This window comes from Siphateles boraxobius, unplaced genomic scaffold (assembly GCF_051911475.1).
Source record: "Siphateles boraxobius isolate OS27281-9 unplaced genomic scaffold, OSU_SipBor_1 25, whole genome shotgun sequence".
Taxonomy (NCBI): Eukaryota; Metazoa; Chordata; class Actinopteri; order Cypriniformes; family Leuciscidae; genus Siphateles; species Siphateles boraxobius.
Window position 1 is genome coordinate 32,730,947 of NW_027508866.1, and position 21,385 is coordinate 32,752,331.

The 21,385-nt window shown below is 37.6% G+C and overlaps 4 protein-coding genes across 5 annotated transcripts in view; 1 reads left to right on the forward strand and 3 right to left on the reverse strand.

Annotated features, from left to right (window-relative positions):
• Positions 1 to 21,385, reverse strand: part of septin5b (septin 5b) — a 297,634-nt gene that overhangs the window by 44,306 nt on the left and 231,943 nt on the right. The window lies entirely within an intron of this gene.
• acads (acyl-CoA dehydrogenase short chain) lies at positions 1,933 to 11,717 on the reverse strand. The gene is made up of 10 exons (XM_077243607.1): positions 11,648 to 11,717; positions 10,268 to 10,431; positions 10,031 to 10,180; positions 7,128 to 7,239; positions 6,848 to 6,999; positions 6,474 to 6,644; positions 4,222 to 4,359; positions 4,055 to 4,150; positions 3,817 to 3,873; positions 1,933 to 2,931 (listed from the first exon to the last, which is right to left on the reverse strand). Exons 1-10 carry the CDS (start codon positions 11,673 to 11,675, stop codon positions 2,779 to 2,781), a joined length of 1,221 nt encoding a protein of 406 aa, XP_077099722.1. The 5' UTR covers positions 11,676 to 11,717; the 3' UTR covers positions 1,933 to 2,778.
• cryba4 (crystallin, beta A4) lies at positions 10,992 to 21,327 on the forward strand. 2 transcript variants are annotated; one of them, XM_077243613.1, is made up of 7 exons: positions 10,992 to 11,346; positions 13,465 to 13,641; positions 18,545 to 18,591; positions 18,874 to 18,992; positions 20,430 to 20,571; positions 20,716 to 20,858; positions 20,960 to 21,327. In XM_077243613.1, exons 3-7 carry the CDS (start codon positions 18,553 to 18,555, stop codon positions 21,105 to 21,107), a joined length of 591 nt encoding a protein of 196 aa, XP_077099728.1. In that variant the 5' UTR covers positions 10,992 to 11,346; positions 13,465 to 13,641; positions 18,545 to 18,552; the 3' UTR covers positions 21,108 to 21,327. The 2 variants fall into 2 exon arrangements, with proteins under 2 accessions (XP_077099728.1, XP_077099729.1); XM_077243614.1 differs by lacking the exons at positions 10,992 to 11,346; positions 13,465 to 13,641 and adding an exon at positions 18,172 to 18,221.
• crybb1 (crystallin, beta B1) lies at positions 12,684 to 14,567 on the reverse strand. The gene is made up of 6 exons (XM_077243615.1): positions 14,508 to 14,567; positions 14,082 to 14,237; positions 13,491 to 13,609; positions 13,167 to 13,299; positions 12,948 to 13,090; positions 12,684 to 12,861 (listed from the first exon to the last, which is right to left on the reverse strand). Exons 2-6 carry the CDS (start codon positions 14,214 to 14,216, stop codon positions 12,684 to 12,686), a joined length of 708 nt encoding a protein of 235 aa, XP_077099730.1. The 5' UTR covers positions 14,217 to 14,237; positions 14,508 to 14,567.

The following is a 21,385-nucleotide window of genomic DNA, read 5'->3' on the forward strand; positions in this document are numbered from 1 at the left end:
AATGTTTGTGTTCCTCCAAGAAACTGCATTCACTCCCTAAATGCGTTCACTTCCTAAAAGTTTGTGTTCCTCTGAGAAACTTTGAGCTCACTCCATAAATGTGTGCGTTCACTCTCTAAATGTTTGCGTTACTCAGAGACACTTTGCGTTTGCTCCCAAAATGTTTGTGTTCCTCCAAGAAACTGCTTTCACTCCCTAAATGCGTTCACTTCCTAAAAGTTTGTGTTCGCTCCGAGAAACTTTGCGTTCCCGCCCTAAATGCGTTCCCTTCCTAAATGTTTGTGTTCGCTCCGAGAAACTTTGCGTTCACTCTCTAAATGCATTCACTTCCTTAATGTTTGCGTTCTTCTGAGAAACTTTGCGTTCCCGCCCTAAATGCTTTCCCTCCCTAAATGTTTGCGTTCGCTCCGAGAAACTTTGCGTTCACTCCCTAAATGCGTTCACTCCCAAACTTTGCGTTCCTCCGAGAAACTGCGTTCAAATGTGTGCGTTCACTCTCTAAATGTTTGCGTTACTCAGAGAAACTGCTTTCATTCCCTAAATGCGTTCACTTCCTAAAAGTTTGCGTTCGTTCTAAGAAACTTTGCGTTCCCGCCCTAAATGTTTGTGTTCGCTCCGAGAAACTTTGTGTTCACTTCCAAAATGCGTTCACTCCCAAAACTTTGCGTTCACTCCCTAAATGTTTGCGTTCCTCCGAGAAACTTTGCGTTCGCTCCCAAAATGTTTGTTCCTCCGAGAAACTTTGCATTCACACCCAAAATGTTTTTTCCTCCGAGAAACTTTGCGTTCACTCCTAAAATGTTTTCGTTCCCCCGAGAAACTTTGCGTTCACTCCCAAAATGTTTGCGCTACTCTGAGAAACTTTGCATTCACACCCAAAATGTTTGTTCCTTCGAGAAACTTTGTGTTCGCTCCCAAAATGTTTGCGTTACTCTGAGAAACTTTGCGTTCACTCCCAAATGTTTGTTCCTCCGAGAAACTTTGCATTCACCCAAAATGTTTGTTCCTCCGAGAAACTTTGCATTCACACCCAAAATGTTTGTTCCTCCGAGAAACTTTGCGTTCACTCCCTAAATGTTTGCTTTCCCCCGAGAAACTTTTACATGATAATGCAAAAGCATTGAATTCACAATGTCCCTTTAGAGGCTCCGTACTACGTAAAAATATCATAACATTTATTCCTTGTGTGAATGTTTTGCTTTGAATAATGTGCTTTTGCAATCTTTCTTTTAAAAATATATATATATATTTAATGCGTTTATCTTAAGTATCTAATGTACACTTTTTTGGTGAGCCACTTTAACCAGTCTAGGTTAAGTATCATCTCATCCATTGTTATTGTGATGACAACAAAAGCCAAGAGCCATAACCTTTAATCATCAGCATCGTTTCTGGTCTCAGGGATTGAGGAACTTTGACCCAGTTCGGAGTCCTGTGAGAAAAGCTCATATGCTCTAACTGACAGAAACTGCACAAGAAATGATGGCGCCTCTTCTTCCCTGATGTGTCGGTAGATTAGTCCGGCAGCAGGAGGGACTGAAGCCAAATCTGGTTAAGGGCTCATTTCCCCATGAGCTCAGGAAGAAGGGAGCAAACAGATGCAATGAGTGTTGATTATTTAAACACGTTTTTTTTAATTTTTTTTTATGGATCTCAAACAAGTTTTTTGAGACATTATTATTGCATTGCTGATTGCTATACAGTTTGTCTGTTCTTTTTTAAATCTTCAACACAAGCTCACATAGATATGTTCATAACTACGGTTAAAATGTAATGATTTTTACGTTGCTTCAGTCATGACATCCATGGTAGTGGACATGACAAAATCAAATACAAAATTAACTGGCACAAATCTTGAGTCAATCCTACATTGGAGAAGAACAAATATTATTATCAAGTAGCTAATAAATACTCAGCGGGGAAAAAAACAGGTTAAAGATATAAATTGTTTAATTTAGAACCATATGCAAAAGATGTTTTCACATAAACCTGGAAATAAATTGCTTTACGATACTGGAAACATAAAACAGGAAAGTAATTATGTAAAATGAATAAGAAATATTTCATATTATGCTCTTTTTCTTGAAAACGAATCAAGTGATCAAATACTAGGACTTACATTTCAGTTTTCAAACAAAAAAGAGACAAAACAGAAGCATTTTCACTAATGATCTCAAGACTTTTGAAGCCCACTGAAAATTGTCAATAATTTCAGCATTGTAATTAAATTGACCACATATTCTGTCCAAAGAAACATCGGGAACATGTACCAGTGCATGCAAGCAGATTCGAAATCCTTAAACTCTGTCCCATGTTATGAATAATTTACCTAGAACCAAGAGTAAAGGGAATTTGCCATATGTTTTGAATGTTACAATAAAAACTTCAGATAATTTGTAGTAGTAAAATGTTATATTATTATTTATTTTAAAATGCATAACAAATACATCCAATTCATTATGTACAATCAGATATGCATTTCAATTCCCAGTGAAATCATAAGTTCTTTAGGTCAAACTGAAGTTAGTCCTTATGGCTGGTGCTCTAGTCTGGTGATCCAGACACACTACTGCACTCTTGTGGCACAGATATGAAAATGCACTTTAAACAGCCTTCTGTCACTCAGAATCAGATAGAGCAACATCAATACAGGCGTTCCATCATTCAGCACTGGCCAATGACAGTTCTGAGATCTGCGAGCGACCAGATCAACCAATCCAGGCACTGTAACGTAACAGCAGTGTTTTGCAGAGCGAGTTGGCGTGGACATCAGCTCTCCTACTGTTGATATTCTTTGAGAATGCCGTTTGCAATGACTAATCTCTGGATCTCACTGGTGCCTTCATAGATTTCTGTGATGCGGGCGTCTCTGTAGTGTCTCTCGGCAGGCATGTCTGTGACGTAACCCATTCCGCCCAGCACCTGGATGGCCTTCGCATTTAAACAAAATACTGATGTTACTAGATCAATGATGTGTGAATGTTTCTTGCTTTAGAAATAAAAATAAATAAAATCAGGGCTTGACTAACTTTTTTGCTTACCAGCCACTGTGTCTAGTGGTTTTCTTAAGTTACTAGCCAATCAGCATTATCCCTGGCCACAGTTTTGACATTGATACCATGGGGAAAGACTGCCATATAGATATTTTTAATATTATCTCATAAATTGGCAGCAGATATATTAGGCTGCTGTCACTTTAAGACCTAATGCACGGATCCATTATATTGTTACACATACCTTTTCTTTCTCAACAGTTCATGTTCACTTAAAACATAACTGACTGTGTTTACAGGAATACTCGCCAAGATCAGCATTTTTTGAGATTATTTTGTGTCTATTTGACTTTAAGCAGAATAAGCAGCGAAAAAGAAGTCAATTTAGTTTTGAGAGGCAGCTTACAAAATGTGCACAATCCCACACCAAAACTCAAGCCCTGTATCATCAACAAAAAGAAACGAGTGAGTGAGAGGAGACGGGTTTGTGTGTCTGTCGGAGAGATGAGAGAGAGAGAAAGCGCAGCTGGTATTGTGTATCTATTCGGCAGAAAATGAGTATTGGAAGCGTTTCAGATATTTCAGTATTGATGTGTAGCAAAAAAATCGATTTTTTTGGCAACACTACATTGCACTTAGTTTATTATTTCAGATGCCTTTTTAAAAGACTACATTTGAAAAATGTATATATTATATACAGTATAAAACTCAACTCGCCAACGTAGCTAGTAGGAGTGACTGTGTTACACGCCACTGCTGAAATACACACGTGGGTGTTAATGTCAAGCCCTGTATACAATTAACAACATTAACATATGATTACCTGATGGGAGACAAAGGTAGCAGCTTCAGATGCAGCCAGTTTAGCCATGGCAGCTTCCTGGAGAACAAAGAAACACACATATATACAGTACATAATTATAAGCTAGATTTTTAACAGTGTTTACTAGGGAGTTTCTTATGCAGTCTTAGGGTATTTAAAGTTTATCAAGTATAAACAATCAGTTAGCACATTTACCATGAATGTTACAATGGTTTTTTTTATGAGAAGACACACTAACCTTAGTAAAAGGTTTCTTTGCATCCCGCAGCACTGCAGCTCTCCAGGTGAGAAGACGAGCGCTTTCTGTGGCCAAGGCCATGTCTGCCAGTTTAAACTGAAAGAGACATTTATAGATCATCCCAGGTGAAAGATGAAAACACTAAACTTTTCCACTTCCTTCCTTACCTGTATTGCCTGCAGTTTTCCAATCGGAGCGCCGAAAGCCGTTCTTTTATGAGCGTAATCAGCCGCACAGTCCAGCGCTGCCTGGGCGATACCAAGAGCCTGTGCTGCGATACCAAGCCGCCCGCTGTCCAGAGTTTGCTGTTAGAGAAGCCATTAGATGTAAAACATCTGCATTAGATCACAAGTAAACAAAGCAAATAGAATGCAAATGTGAAAGTGCTTTATAGAGTTGCACAATTCTGGCTAAATTGAGAATCACGTTTTTCTTTTTTTGTTTAAAACAGAGATCACGATTCTCCCGGAATTCAAAATAATCTGTAATTTACTAGAGGTTCTGACGCAGCAACTGGCTGTGGTTGAGACGGAAAGATTCTAGCTGGCTGAGTACAGGCCGCCATGCTACTGTTTCGTAGAATTCTTGAAAACTTGAAGGGTGTTGGTTTATTTGTATAGGTTGTATAGTATTTACAGTCATTACGTTCCTGTGTATACTGCGTGAATGACGGGATGTTGGGCAGATATTGTGTTTTGCGGAAAGTGGTATGCCATACGGAACCGTTGCCACTGAAACTGCATATTAACGCACCAGTGGGGCTCGACAGCCTTAGTCAAACGGGTTGGCGCGTATGGTTGGGTTGCGGAGAGATTGTGAGATTGTGGTTAGGTCTCAGCAGCACTGTTGGTTTATTTGTAGAGGTTGTATAGTATTTACAGTCATTACGTTCCTGTGTATATTGCGTGAATGACGGGTGGTTGGGCAGATATTGTGTTTTGCGGTAGGTGGTATGCCATACGGAACCGTTGCCACTGAAACTGCATATTAACGCACCAGTGGGGCTCGACAGCCTTAGTCAAACGGGTTGGCGCGTATGGTTGGGTTGCGGAGAGATTGTGAGATTGTGGTTAGGTCTCAGCAGCACTGTTGGTTTATTTGTAGAGGTTGTATAGTATTTACAGTCATTACGTTCCTGTGTATATTGCGTGAATGACGGGTGGTTGGGCAGATATTGTGTTTTGCGGTAGGTGGTATGCCATACGGAACCGTTGCCACTGAAACTGCATATTAACGCACCAGTGGGGCTCGACAGCCTTAGTCAAACGGGTTGGCGCATATGGTTGGGTTGCGGAGAGATTGTGAGATTGTGGTTAGGTCTCAGCAGCAAGAGGGAAGTAGAGGTCAGTAAGCTGGGCTGAGTTGAGTGGGGGACGGAGGGGGGTGATTCTGGGACGCCAGAGTCACTGTCGAGCCCTCTTGAGGTGTCATGGGCTAGTCGACGAAACACTGAGGACGGAAGGTGCCCACTTGAAGACCCTAGAGATGTTCCCTACTCCGCTCAATCCAGAGGGGGGGACCGCACTGTGGTTGCAGCCGTTGTGTGTGCTGACGCGCAAATACACTATTAACACCAGACAGAAGGAGATTCACGTCACCAGATGGAAAGAAGCGTAAATGGATGGAGAAGCATAGGTTACTGTAAAGCTACGTCTTAGTTGGTGATTATCTTGGCGAAAGCCGAGTACAAATCAGCATGAAGTTTTAACATCTACTCTCGTGTAATGGAAATAATAATTACAGCAGTTTCTTTATAATGTATAATTAATCTGAATGAATTTTTATTTTTAAAGTTGTTTTTTTTAATGAATGATTTAATGACTCACTCTAAAGTACTTCACTTGTTTTGTTTGAACAAATCTCTTGAATGTATGATTCAATGACGAATAAATGTTTTAACGGTCACTTGTCGCCACCTACTGGCGTAACAATGTATTTAATACGATTGTTATTTGAAGTGCTATGTTACTTTCTAAAGGGGATTTGCTCCATTTTGATCGCTTCCGTAGACATCAGTGTTTTATATCCGAACTATAAACTTTTATCCCAGTTCTTCTGTGATAATCTGAATATTTGTAACAGAAATAACTGTATGGTTGAAAACACTGTTTGTGAAGTTGTTTCATACCTACACGACAACAGGTCTCTCTGTATCAGAGGCAGCGCCAACACAGGTCTGAATACTCCAGTGTGATTTTGTCAAAGATTTAATAGACACAGGCGAATTGTTGTCTTTTAGGAATGAAATCGCAGATCTTTTAACAATTAATCATGCAGCTCCAGTGCTTTAGTTTTATAACTTGCCTAAAATTAAATGGATTTACTTACAGTAACTTATAGAAGCATTTTAAGTTAGCTTGAATCATTTTTACATATAGGAGAAAAACACTGGTGTGACAACAGCATGTTAAAATCATACCATTGCAATTTTAAAGCCCATTCCTCGCTCTCCCAGCATGTTGCCGAGTGGGACGCGGCAGTCTTCCAGAATGATATTGGCAGTGGATGAAGCTCGAATTCCCAGTTTGTCTTCTTTCTTCCCTAAAGACAACCCCGGATGAGGCATCGGCACTAGGAAGGCACTAATTCCCTGTAGAATAAAAAAAAACATTACCATACTGAAATAATTATAAATATATTTCTTATTTGAAAATGTCCCCTATTCACCCCTTGAAAAACAAATCAAATCAAATGTCTATTCACATTTTTCTGAAATTTTAAAAAACATTAGTTACAATTATTCTGTATAATCAATCTTTTTCAAATTGGTCCATTCATCATTGCAACTAGAACCTTGTGTTTTAGGCTCTTGTCTGTTGTGGCAAAAACGACAGTGGCGGAGGCGTCCCAGCAGTTGGTTATCCAGGCTTTGGTTCCGTTCAGAATCCACTCGTCTCCCTCCTGCCGTGCCAGTGTTGATGCTGCACCTGCATCGCTGCCGTTTCCTTTATAGCAAAAAAAACACGTCTTTAGCACAACATTTCATACCACACAAAGTTGAAATCACTGATGTTACCGTAAACACGTCAACTCACGTGTTTTTCAGAGCTCACGGAAAAGCAGTCGTGTTTACCTGGTTCACTCAGAGCGAAACAGCCCACTTTTTCCCCGGTGGTGAAGGGCGTAATCCACTGCTTTTTCTGTTCTTCTGTGCCAAACTTCAGAATTGGACCCAGGTACAGTGACTAAAAACAAATATTTGCTAAATATATGTTGTTAACATTGAAGCTTAAGGACATTTTTAAAACTGAAAATATATTTTGTTTGAACTTTGTTTCAAGTGACAAAATATATATCAAACTATATATTCCTACCCCCCTACCCCCCAAATAATATGTTTTGCAATTCCCCAAGATTAATTTAAAGATTGGAATTGTATTTTTAGCAGTACATATTTGGCTAATTTTGAAATATATTGCATGTGTTTGTTGTTTAACAATAGACTTGTAGGGAACCTTTAATGTTAATTAAAAAAAACCCTTCATTTTCAATTTTTTTACATTACTGCAGCACCTCTCTTCCCAGCTCTGTTTAGTTGCTGTCTCTATTTAGCCCCTCCTTCAGAAATGCACAACATGTGATTGGTCGGCTGGACCAGTGTGTTGTGATTGGTCAACCGCTACCAGCATTTCAGAAATCTCCCGCCCCTTAACATAACCACGAGTTTCAAGTCAAGTCAAGTCACCTTTATTTATATAGCGCTTTTTACAATACAAATTGTTTCAAAGCAGCTTTACAGAGATAACAGGAAAGTAAAGTTGTAATTAGTATTGTTAAATTCAAAATTAAATGTTAAATGTTAAATGTCCCCAACTAAGCAAGCCAAAAGCCAATGGCGACACACTAGTAACCAACTCAACCAGGCCCTATTTTTGCGTTTGCCTTGGGCGGGAATTATTTAAATGAGGAATATTGTGACGTGTTTGTTCCCGCAAGAAAACTGGGAAGACTGCAATGGAGGCGTTTCAGGGAGTTCAGAAACAGTGACACTGATATAGAGAATATAACTGCCTTTGGAGAGACTTTATGCTTTGTAACTTTGCAGACCTTTTTCATGCTCAAACAGCAAAATTACACACTAAAGAGAGGAGAGAATGTAAAAAAACATTTCCAGGGTTATCAGAAGCATAGTCGTCATAGTAGGGTAAACTTCTATAGCGGTGAATGGGAGGCGAGAGCAAATATTATTTTTGTATTTGCTCTAAAAGAATCAATAATAGCGTTTCAACGGCTTTCCAAAAGATGGAAAAAATATAGAGACACATGCCTCAGCTGTTGAATTAGAAACACCCTCACAGCAGTGTTAATCCGTTTTTTGTCATTTACTGCCAATATAAATATTAATATAAATATATTATATATATATATATATATATATATATATATATATATATATATGTATATATATATAATATATATTTATATTAATATTTATATTGGCAGTAAATGACAAAAAACGAATTAACACTGCTGTGAGGGTGTTTCTAATATATATATATATATATATATATATATATATATATATATATATGTGTATAAATGTTTTTTTGAATGAAAATATTAAAACTTTTAGATTTGCGATGTTGGTCAGTGAAAAGAGTCCATAGGACCCCTTTAAGGCGAGACACTACAGGTGAATAGGGTAATTTTTTTAACAAGCAGATATCACCATGAAACTTTGCCAGTTGATTACCTACATTAAAATGAGAAAAAAATGTATTACAAGTAGTACATGTAGTACACATTATGTTTTATGTAATTTAATGTTTAAATATGCAAATGAAGCATTATCTAATTAAATATGCACTAATTTGCATATATTTAAAAAAACGAAATCTGAGTATTAGATAAAGCCAGGTTCAAAATTATTTTTTCATTGTGTTCACATATTAGATGGGGAACAAATTACAGAGGTATTTATGGATATCTACTTTTGTTATTCTGTAAATCAGAATATACTGCCAATAGCCTTAAAAAATGGTTTTCGCCATGTTTCTTGGAATAAAATGTTATATAAATCAGGCTAGGAATAATATATTTACAAATCGCTCCGTAGATGTCTTCATAATATAACTAGGTACAAGACTGGAAAGTTTGGTGTATATAGGTAGTACTGAAGTGGAGATTTCGGACTTGGATTAGTTTATGAGAGAAAAGTCATTTTGAGAAAACGGGCTTTAAAGATATAGCATCAGCCAATGAGATTGCGCATTTTGATTAAGTTCCCCCCTTTTACTTTCGCGATTGGTTGCTGATAAAAAGGAAATGACCATATGTGGATCCGGCAGTTTTGTACAGGAGAGAGAGAGAGCTTTCTAACGGTGTGTGTGATGACAGGGTGCAGATCGTGATCGCGGAGCAGAGGTATGATTTATAACGACAACTTTTGACGAATTTATGAGAAATCTACAGACGCAAACAGACAAAGTATAGTAAAATAAAGGCCTAAATGTGTATTTCGGACTTTTTTTCACCACAAGTCTGAAAGAAGATTGTTGTTATGGAAGACAAATATCCCAAAATCTCAAATTTGACCAGTGAAAAAAAAACAATATTTTTGCCTGCCGTGTCTCGCCTTAAGTAAAGGTAGATGTTTCAGCAGAATTATAAGTAGAAGTGTAGTAGATGCTACAATTGGTATGAAACTTACATCTTGAGCATTAAAAAGGTGTGTTCTATGTAGTAAGAATGTGTGTAGTGTGAGTGAAATTCGGACGTACTACATCCACCATGTTGTCATTATCATGTGACCTACGGCATCAGTTGCTTCACTTCACTGCCATTCTTAAATCCTCTCCCGTGGACTCATGGGAGAATAAAGTGTCAATCGAATGCACACTTAAAAATCTTGACGGAAGTAGGTCATCCAGGTACTTTTAGCCATGTATTCGAACAAACTACTCAGTTTTTCAGATACTATATATTAGTCAAGAATATGTCTGGTTTTGGACGTGGCGTGAGTAAAAGGCGACTCACATTATTCACACTGACGATTACTCCGGTCGAGGCACATCCTCTGCTGAGCTCCTCCACAGCGAGGCAGTACGCAAGATAATCCATCCCAGCTCCACCCAGACTCTCTGGCACCTCTACAGCCATGACACCCATCGCTCCGAGTTCTTGAATCTACACCGGTCAAAATCAACCACAATCATACTCATATGCTCAAATAATGAGGCAATGACTATTGTAGACTGTGGAGTTTTCTTTTACCTGCTTGGCTGGGAACATGTGATCTTTGTCCAGCTGGGCAGCGATGGGCGCAAGTTCCCTTTGGGCATAGTCCTTACAGGTCTGCCTCATCATCTGGTGCAGCTCCGGCAGCTCCGCCAACTGGGTCAAACAGCGAACACCATGGCCTACCGCCATGCCTAGAGCTGATGAATAAAGAAAGGGGGATGATATCAGCATGTATACTGTATGAATTTTCTAATTAATAATGATAAAACAACTTAAGAGAGAAATTAATGCTACATGGATTTTTTTTGGGGGGGTGGGGTTGTAAATCAGCTTGGTGAAATTAAAGATATACATCGTGTTTGGGACCAGCGTTTACCAAGATTGATGACTGATGATCCGAAAATAAGTTTTATCTATTAAAAAGAACAGCTGAACATCAGTTCGCAAATAAAATATATTGTTTAAATTGTTACTGCCTTTAGTTATTATTTTGGAATAAATGTAAAACTGCTTAAAACACTAACTTGATGAGAATTATACTTGGGTTTTAATAAATAGAACATTCATAACATTGTAAACCTCCAAAATAGAATTGTCTTTTTTTTATGTAATGTAAGGTAATATTTAACCAGGAAAATGCGACAACATTAAGTGTAACTGGGACATGTATTTATATTTGATTTAAAAAAAAACTGAGAGGACTTTGCCGCCTCATTTCAGAACACCAGTGCATGCGAGAATGAAGTTACGCGCATGCGCAGAACATGCGGAATAAAAGTAGGTGAAAGATCATGGAGAGCCTTCGCTCTGTCCATAATAGCTATAATGTTAAAAAGAGCATTAAAGTGTAGTATTGTGTTTGTGTACATGGTTAAATCCTTTCATATAACAAATCGAAATTCACAATGTGTGATTTTTTTAAACCAGGACCCTGAGTGACATTTGTTATGGAATTTAAATTAAACAGTCAGCTGTCAGGGTAAAGATTGAACCCATAAATGACAATAACCACCCAAAATAACACGAACACAGTAAACAAACATTTCATATGTAAATTAATAACGTGTTCATGCCTTATCATGGAGAAGCCATTTCAAGTTCATTTTAATGAGGTAAGCACATGATTTTCTTATTCTATTCGATGACTAGTTTGTTGTCTTAAATGAAGTCCTAGCCGAAACAGCGTCACATAAAGGGAATCATTCTATGTTAATATTTATTCAGTTTCCAAAAGAGATTCAGACAGTCAGATGTTTTGTGCACTTTGATGTGCTTAGAATCATTCTGCACTGGTCCCTTTAATGAGCAGCTGCAAATGCATCCAGCGGTATATTACATGCAGACAGAGTCGCTCATGATGAGCTGCGATGACACTGGTGTAAACATACAGTAATAATCAGTAACTGTACTGACCTCTCCGTGCTCTGAAAAGCGCCGCCATCTTGGCTCTAATAGGTCTGCTTTCGCAACAGCAAACCGGAAACGGTTTGCGAGCGGTCGTATCATGTGATCATGACGTTACGCCGATGTCATTTAAAATAAAAGTTTTATTAATGTATATGTATTCGAAGTGTGTAAGTAAATTAAGGTTTCAAAGCATTGAAATCATAGTAAAATGTTGCAATAAATGCATAATAATCATATTATTTATTTTTTACCAAATTATTTATTTGAGTTTAAATTAAATATAAATTTTACATGATCATGTAAAATTTATTCCAACTAAGTAAAATAAGTTTCACTCTTTATTCTGGGAAAAAAATGAAATCATAGAGAAAGATTGCAAGATTACTGCAATACTAAATACTTTAGACTAAATTTGTGGATATAACAGTATTTGCATGGCACTTCAACTTATCAAGATTTGAGTTTACATTAATTTATTATATTTAAATAATAATGTTAATTAGAACTAGATAATATAAAATATATCTGTCTAGATAAAATAAAATATTTCTAAAAGTTTATATTACAATGTTTTAAATAAATGTATATTTGATTTATATATACATTTAGAAAACATTATTAACCCTATATTATGTTATATTTGAATGATCGAATATTTTTTCCATGAGATTTTGTTTGTTTGTTTGTTTGTTTTTACACAAAATATCTCTAATATCAAAAATAAAAGAGATTTTGAATATTAACATTTCCCCTAAGAAATTGTTTTTAAGCCTAATGAATTGTGTATTTGTATTGCGTTCTTTAATGTTACTGATTAAGGCTTATGACAAATTAGGAAAGAGTAACGAGACAAGTCAGCTTTTCTTGTTTTTCCAAAACATGTTTATTATTGGCATCATTAAAAAGTCAGTTGGATGTCCTGGACCATTTAAACTAATCTATTCTGGGGGTGGGGAGAAGTCAGAGAAAAGGGGAAGGTACGGGGATAAAAAGTGCCATGAGAAGGCTAGTTGCTTTGCTGCAAGAGCGCAGCGAGGTGAGTTCACTGTTTAGCGGCGGTCAGATTGAAGCAGCCGCGCTGGTGGAACTGCATGTCCCTCACACGGCGCATGGACTGAATCTGAGGCTGGAAGGCGCAAAACTCGTTGTAGTGTCTGTAGTCTCCGCACTCAAACAGATACTGGTATCCTCTGTAGCCGGGGTACTGGTATCCCACCCAACTTTAAAAAGAAGAGACGAGAGTCATTCAGAATGTGTGAAAGATGGGATATTATTGCTGTTTGGTTAGTTTTGATGTGTTACTCACGCTCCACCGGGGACCCTCACGCTGCCCACTCTGTCGCAGAAGCCATGCGCCCACAGGGTTGGCACGTCATCCTCCTGGATCTCCATCTTGTTGCCCTTGAAGTCGGACAGCTCAAACAGGCAGATCTTGTGCTCCATGGGGTCCTGTAGGCATTATGACCAATTAGAAGCATGCATTTGAATTCAGTTAGTGTAAGGGAGAAGTTGCAAAGTGTCCTACCATGCGGATGGGTCTGAGGGACATGAGACAATCACTGCGGTAGCTGTTTGACCAGGTGTCCCAGCGAGGATACTCGCCCTTCTCCAGGATGAACATCTCGCCACGGAAGTTAGTCTGCTCGAAGGCAACAAAGCTGAAGACATGCACATCATGGAGAGATGTGTACCAGACAGTGGATGAAGGGGGGGGAAAGGGATGACAGCATGAGATTGGAGGGGAAAGGATGGTACCAACTATATAAACTCTATCTCAATGATCCCAAAATAACAGTGATTTATGCTTTTCTCATCCACATTAGACACAATCCATTGGTCAGTGACTTACGGGCCGCACTCAACAATGATACTGCGCACTCTGTCCATTCCGCGTTCACAGACGTTCATGCACTCATTCTGGACCTCCATCATCCTGCCCTGGAAGTTCTCCTGGTCGAACAGGAAGATCTGCAAGAGAAGAAGATGTAGACCATGAGCAGGTATCCCACTTGCTTTTTTAATTTCACTATTGGCTTCATGGATAGTCTCTAATCATCTTTTTGCAGTGGCCCTTTTTGGGAAGCATCTTAAAAGAACCATTTTTCTTAGTGTGAAGAACATTTAAATAATCTTAAGAACCTTTTTCCACTGTAAAGTTTCCATGGAGGCTAAACGTTCTAAATGGAACTTTATATGCAAATAAAGAACTTTTATTTTTAAGACTGGTGAAGAATCCTTTTGATTCCGCAAATATAGTTCTTACAATAGCATTTTAAAAATCTAAAGAATATTTTTTTGGAATGGATATTAAAGGGTCTTCATGGAACCGTAGTTTTTTAAGAGTGAAGGTTTCATGCTAATCCCAACATTACTTAAATGTCAGTAGGTGGTTTGTCTGCCCAAATCCAGTCCTTCAAACCAGCTGAACGCAGATACTTACTTTGTAGTTCCCCACGGCCTTGGGGAAAGTGGGGTCTCCGGTCTTGGGGAGCTTGCAGATGGCGGCAGGGGCGGGAGCTCCCTTGTCCTTGGCATCAGTGCCCTGGTTGGAGGCGGACTTGGTGGTCTGAGACATGGTGAAGGGGTTCAAGAACGTCTGTGGGAGAAAGAGCAAAGGGTGGGAAAGGTCACGAGGCTTGAAATTGGTGCACATACTCCAAAATATCCATCAGGGCTGGTGTTGTGGGACAGGGGTTGAATGTTAGGGATGGAAGGGTTTGGGCTTTCCATTTCAAATGGCTGCTTTCAGTGCCACAAAAAAACAAAACAGAAAAATAAGTGAAACCAGGGCAATTCCCTATACTACATCCATGAGATAATAGTGAAGGGACTCCCAGCTGTATATCCACTTGACCTGGGCTCTTACCTGCTTGAGTACAGCTGTGCTGGGATGGCTGGCTCGTGCTGGCCCCCTCTGACCAGTGCTCTAACTTTTATACCCTGGCAAGGGGAATACAGAGGCGCTCGGCGTACAATAGAAACACGTCGTCATCAGAGTTTGCCCGTGCCAAAGCCGCAGGGTCATCGCATAGCCCAGAAGGCTCTCCTCGCAGCGCCTGTAAGCATTTTACTGTCAATGGAAAGCCCTGACAATAGCACTTTCCCCTTTAGCCTGCACTCTATGCTATAGGCTACATATGGACGAAACGTATACACACAGGTCAGAGGTCACGTGATGCTAATCCGCTCTACTCTGCTCTCTGACTCTCTTTAGTATATCTGCTGTGACGTTCGCATCAGAGTCACACTCTTATTTCAGATGCGTGCTTGAAGTTCACTAACATTGTTGGAGAACAACACATTTTACAAATAATATAATATTTATCAAAATCCGAGTACAATTATTATTTTATTATTTAATATATATATTTATATAACAAAATCAATGAAAAATAAGAAAATAATAATTGTAGTATTAAAAATAATATTTATTAAAAATATATATTGTAGTATGGATGTAATATATATATAGCTACATATTAAATATTATATCTAATACACTATAATATTATATCTAATAATAATTATATTATATATAACATTATATTTAATACACTTAATATTATTATTATTATCACTATTGTGGCATACTATTGGCCATAAGAAAAGAAACGTCTATATACCATATTGACAAATACAAAATCTATATACCAGTTTAAAAAATTAATGATTGGGATTGGAAATCATTGTGTTTCTCATGATTTCTTTATGGCAAGCCATTTTAACTTTTATTCATTTCCAGGATATGAATTCTTGATATCAACAATTCAATTTTAACTAGTTAAAATTATAGTTATTGATATCAGGAATTAGATTTATACTAGTAACAATGGCAATTTTTGATATCAGAAATTACATTTCCACTAGTAACAATGCTAATTCTTGATATCAACAATTACATTTTTACTAATTAAAATGCTCATTCTAGATATCAAGAATTGTATTTCAACTAGTAAAAACTATAATTTTTGATATCTGTAATTGTATTTTCACTAGTGAAATGTCACCATAGGCTGCCATTCAAAATTAATTGTTGATATCAATAATTGATTTCTTACTAGTTGCAATTCCAATTTTACATATCAGAAATACAATTCTTACTAGTAAAAACCTTTATTTTTGATATCAAGAATTCAATTGTCACTAGTTGAAATGTCTATTCTTGATATCAACAATTGAATTGCTACTAGTAACAATGTTCATTTTGGACATCAATAATTCCATTTTCACTAGTGACAATATTAATTTCTGATATCATGAATGTGATTGTTACTAGTAAGAAAGCCATTTTAGATATCTGAAATAATATTGATATCAGAAATACATTTTCAGATATCAAAAATGAAAGTTTTTACTAGTAGCAATTAAATTGTTGATATCAAGAATAGACATTTCAACTAGTGACAATTGAATTATTGATATCAGGAATTCACATTCTTACTAGTAACAATGTAATTATTGATATGAAAAATTATATTTCTACTAGTAAGAAATAAATTGTTGATATCAACAATTAATTTTGAATGGCAGCCTATGGTGACATTTCACTAGTGAAAATACAATTACAGATATCAAGAATTCAATTGTTGATATCAAGAATCTAATTGTTGATATCAACAATTGAATTGTTGATATCAAGATTTCATATCCTGGAAATGAATAAAAGTTAAAACGGCTTGCCATATTTCTTAGGATTAATATTACATGTTAAATGGCATTTTTGAAACATGCCTGTGTCTTTAAATGTAGTATATATGTTAGCAGATGCAGAATGAGCTTGTTATGCAACTGAAGGATTCCACGTGGAGTTCCACAGAATCTCAGTGGCACTCACTGAACCTGCGCTGTGAGATTTACGGCTACAATCTTCTGAAATGAATGCTGTAATAGCCCTGTAACAACTGCAATGTATCTCCTCCTTACTGACTCACTGAATGATTAGAAATAACCTTTGAAAAATAGGAGCAGCCAAGAACCTTAACATGATTTAGCTTGATAGAAGGCTTTTACTGTTTTTATCTATCTTCATTTATATACCGGTAGTAAATGTTGTTGTTTTCTGACATGAACTTGAGCTGCATTTTTATATATGAAATGTGACCAAAAAAAAAAAAACGTTTTCATTTAAAAAATGTTTTGTCACAGTCACATTTTTTTTTGTTTGTTTGTCCTTTATTTGCAATGATTTCATGCCAGAATTCTGCGTTTTACTGATAAAAACAACAAATAATCCAGAGTGGTTAAATTATTTCTGTCAGGTTTTCCCAATGTTTGTGAGACTATATGGAAATGCCAGTTCTGAATTATATAAATAATAACATGATCACAAAAAAATAGATAAATGCGACAAATAATATTGCAATACCATACACTATTGTTGTAAAGCATAGGTGTTTTATTCAGCAAGGATGCATTTAATTGATCAATAGTGCAGTTAAGACATTTATAATGTTAATTTATTTATTTGATTTATATTTCAAATAAATGCTGTATTAAGCTGCACAACTGTTTTTAACATCAGAATAATAAATGTTTCTTGAGCCACAAATCACCATAAAGGTTTCTGAAGGATCGTGTGACACTGAATACTGGAGTAAATTCAGCTTTGATCACAGGAATAAATTACATTTTAATATATATTTAAATATAAATTGTAATAGTATTTCACAATATTCCGTATGTTTGATCATAACAATTGCAGGCTTGGTGAGCATAAGAGAATTATAACATAAAAAAAAAAAACATTAAAAATCTTTCCGACTCCAATTTTTTAAGGTTAATTTGCAAGTGAACATGCAAAGCTTATGTAAAATGCATTAGATTTCTACTTTTAATCTGAAAAGAAAATTAATACATAACCATCTTCAGCATGTTTAATTTTTCACTAAAAATTGTAAATAGCTTTACCCCCCACTTTTTCAACTATGTGAAACTATTAAAAATTATAGTGACCTAAATTAATTTCTTTCCTCCACGTATTCAAAGGATATCTACATGTTTATATTATTTATATATAAATATATATATTTGCCAAATTATTCTAGTGCGCAAAATAAGGGGCATTTTGAAACATTATTTTCGCATCGTTGCTTACAGCACACTGCAAACATTTTAAATAATGGAATTTCTTTTATTACTGTAAGTGCATGACATCTTCATAGCATAACTGTATGCAGTGACCTCCCCTGCCATCAATCATTCTTTTTAACGCATTCACCGAGCCAAAACGAGAGCATCATAATGAAACGACCCCAAGACCACCACATCTCTCCCTGAGCATGACACCGTCTCAGATCCGTGTCGGCCCTTAACGTGGATGTGCTTGTGACTCCCGTGTATCCAGGTCTGGGTGTCCAGGCCTGGGCGCAGAGATTGGCCCGGCGGGGATAGTGTGGCGTTTGCACTTCTCCAGCTGTACAGATTTAACCCCTCCTTTGTCAGCTGGACAATGGCAGGCCCCTCCCTCGCTGCTGAGCCGGGGCTTTTACTGGGCCCTTTGCCAGGGGAGGCTTTAAAAGGGTAGATGCACATGCCCAGCTTTCACTCTCACATCAGGACGTCCCAAGGGCATCGAAGCGAGGTGAGTTCTTCTCCGCTACGGGCCCGTTGTCTGTCCCCCACCGCCCTCATACGTTCATACCGCCACCGGCCTCGGCTTCTTTTAGAGAGGCTTTCCTCTCATTTGCTCCGATAACAAGGGAATGACTCCAAAAATAGTCAGTTTAGTCACAACTTCTGCTTATGCAAAATCTCATTTAGCTGCTCAACGCCATTCTGAGCATGTTTTGTGGTTTTGAGATATGATTTTGGCATTTGTTTGTCCTTAATGTAGGTTAATAGACTAATTACATGTTTAATCTGCAAATTTGAAGTGCTTGTACAGACTTGCTCTTTGTTTTCTAGCAGACGAGATGACTCACCATTGCACCAAGTTCTCCGGCCATTGGAAGGTACGCTTGACTCAGTGCTGTCACCCATCAGGATCTGCAAAACAAGATTTCCTTTTCCAAAGAATCTTACACAAGCCCGAATACATTGCATAATGATTGAGAGTGCTCAAGGAATGCTGTTATCTGGAAGGTTTCGCTGTAATTCGCTAGTATAATTCTTGACATGCAGCCACTGGTGTTGAAGTTTTATAGTAGTTCACATCCCATTTGGTCTTTTCCCCAACATGCAAGTCTTAATTGTGCCCTTGAAATCTTTAAAGGTGCCCAACCTCTGTCTTCCAGATCATCGTGTACGACGAGGAGTGCTTCCAGGGTCGTCACCATGAGTTCACCTCAGAGTGCTGCAACGTCATGGAGTTCGGTTTCGAGTCCGTGCGCTCATTGAGAGTGGAGAGCGGAGCGTGAGTGTCTTCTCCAAAGTCTTTGTTCCATAGTTCCAGAGGTTTGTGCCAATTATTTAGACTAACTGTGGCTCCGGATCTGGGAAGAGGGATCACCCAAACCATGATTTGACCCTTCACACACACGAAAAACAGCTCGCTTTAGTTTATTTCTGAAGAAAATGCGAGTGGTATCCATGCAGAACTCACTGTTATGTTGCAGGAGAGTTGTAGGTGGTTGCCAATGCGTTGCTATGCATTTGCTACTATTTGTTGTAAATAGTTCTGTTGAGGTATTCTTGTAGGTTGCTAGGGCGTTTTGCTACCATATTCTCAGTGGTTTCTTAGTCAAAAAAGCCCAATTCTCTAAATTTGACTCAGGTCTCGCCGCCCTTAAAGTAAGTCTGCTTATCATTCATGTTGTATAACAAACAGTGCTGGTTAAGTGCCAGAAGTTTAATATCTAAGGTTAATGGTTTGTTAAAATCGCTAACCCTAGGTATGAGTAATAGTAATAGTGATTCTTGGTCAGCAGGGGTTTGTTTCACAACCGTGTCCTTATTTCATGTGGCATTTTTTTAAGCAGAGAGGTCACTTAAGAAGTTTTGATGTACACGGACAGTCTGAAATGAAATGTTCATGGGCCTATCCATGTACTGATGCCACAAGTGTTATTTTACACTGATGACGATGTGAATAGAAAACATTTTGTCTGTACACTGAACACTTTGCACTTGTTTGGCCTCTAAAAAAAGCATTTTTGTAAGAAATCTACCATTATGTGTGCAAGCTTCTCTCCTTGTTGAATTTTAGTGCACAATAAAAAAAAAAAACGATTAGACGAGTCGTCTATTTCAAAATATCATGTTTAATTTGCATTAGTTTTTATTTTTATATTTAAAAAATTCATTCAGTTCAGTGTGTTATGTGCTTTCATCCTTTTTATTAGTCTTTTAATATTTCTATTAAGCTTTAAAATTTCCCAGATGTAGTTATTTTTGTACTTCAACCTAAACCAAGGCAGCATTTCTAGCTTTTCATCCAATATGCCTATATGTATTTAAATTTTAGCTTTATTTCAGTTAACAAACAGTATTTTGAATAGTTTTAGTTTTAGCGCTTTATTTTACAGTGTCATTGTTACATGTAGTTACTATAGTATTAACTATTTAATAGTTTTAGTTAATGGTAACACTTTATTTTACAGTATCATTGTTACATATGTTACATGTAGTTACTATAGAAATAACTATAAATGATGCATAATTACATGCAACTAACCCTAAACCAAACGCTAATCCTACCCTGACCCTATAGTATAGTAAGTATAGTATACACTTAAATGTATAATTATTAGACACCTTTAAATAAAGTGTAACCTACTGTAGTAAACCATAAGAACACTGTGGTCCACAAGTTCTGCCAAAGCTCCTGTTTTGACCCAGCATTTCTCTTCAGGTGGGTGGGCTACGAGCACGGCTCTTACCAGGGTCAGCAGTTTGTGCTGGAGCGTGGAGAGTACCCTCAGTGCGATGCCTTCGGGGGAAGCAATGCTTACCACATCGAGAGAATGACCTCCTTTAGACCAATTTCCTGTGCTGTAAGTTCACTTAACAAACCATATCATACATAAATGACCCAACCTGCCATTTTGCATTGGTTTTCTATAACAATATCCACAATTAATTCATATTGCAACCATCGCCTTGAGAAAAATCATTATGTTTGATATTATTGTACCCAGAACCACAGGGAGTGCAGAATGACTATCTATGAGATGGAGAACTTCCTGGGCCGCAAGGGAGAGCTCAGTGACGATTACCCTTCTCTTCAGGCTATGGGATGGTGCAACAACGAAGTGGGTTCTCTGCGTGTTCAGTCCGGAGCGTGAGTATCTGCATGGCTTCTTCTGTTTTTCCCCCTTAATGCTTCCATTTCATGCTTTGTTTGTTCACTGCTATCTCTATTCTTCTCTCTGCATGCGACAGGTTTGTGTGCTACCAGTTCCCTGGTTATCGTGGATACCAGTATATCATGGAGTGTGACCGCCACTGTGGGGAGTACAAACACTTCAAGGAGTTTGGCTCCCATTCCCAGACCCCTCAGATCCAGTCCATCCGCCGTATCCAGCAGTAACGGATTTCTCCTTGCCCCTCTCCTTGCAAAAACTCTCATGCCCCTTTCTGCCCGATGCTAAATAAACTGTCTTTCTTAAACCTCACTGACCTCCTGTTATAGATCTGTGTCCCAAAAATAAATAAATAAATAAAACAGTAGAGTGCATTTGCTGAAACGTAACAGCGAAGCTTTTTGGATACTTAAAAATAATAATAAATGGTGTGCCTATTATTACAAATAGTTTGAAACTGGTTTTGTGAAGAATGAAGAATGCATAGTCTCTGTGTCTTTAATCA

Bases quoted from the DNA above. Each gene is read 5' to 3' on its own strand.
- acads (XM_077243607.1), bottom strand. From the start codon at position 11,675: ATGGCGGCGCTTTTCAGAGCACGGAGAG. The intron at 10,432-11,647 runs GTCAGTACAGTT...TTTATTCATCAG, and splicing joins GCTTTTCAGAGCACGGAGAG to CTCTAGGCATGGCGGTAGGC. The intron at 7,240-10,030 runs GTGAGTCGCCTT...ATTTGTTTTTAG, and splicing joins TAATCGTCAGTGTGAATAAT to TCACTGTACCTGGGTCCAAT.
- crybb1 (XM_077243615.1), bottom strand. From the start codon at position 14,216: ATGTCTCAGACCACCAAGTCCGCCTCCAACCAGGGCACTGATGCCAAG. The intron at 13,610-14,081 runs GTAAGTATCTGC...CTTCTCTTGCAG, and splicing joins AGGCCGTGGGGAACTACAAA to ATCTTCCTGTTCGACCAGGA. The intron at 12,862-12,947 runs GTGAGTAACACA...TTCTTTTTAAAG, and splicing joins GTGAGGGTCCCCGGTGGAGC to TTGGGTGGGATACCAGTACC.
- cryba4 (XM_077243613.1), top strand. From the start codon at position 18,553: ATGACTCACCATTGCACCAAGTTCTCCGGCCATTGGAAG. The intron at 18,993-20,429 runs GTGAGTGTCTTC...ATTTCTCTTCAG, and splicing joins TTGAGAGTGGAGAGCGGAGC to GTGGGTGGGCTACGAGCACG. The intron at 20,859-20,959 runs GTGAGTATCTGC...TGCATGCGACAG, and splicing joins CTGCGTGTTCAGTCCGGAGC to GTTTGTGTGCTACCAGTTCC.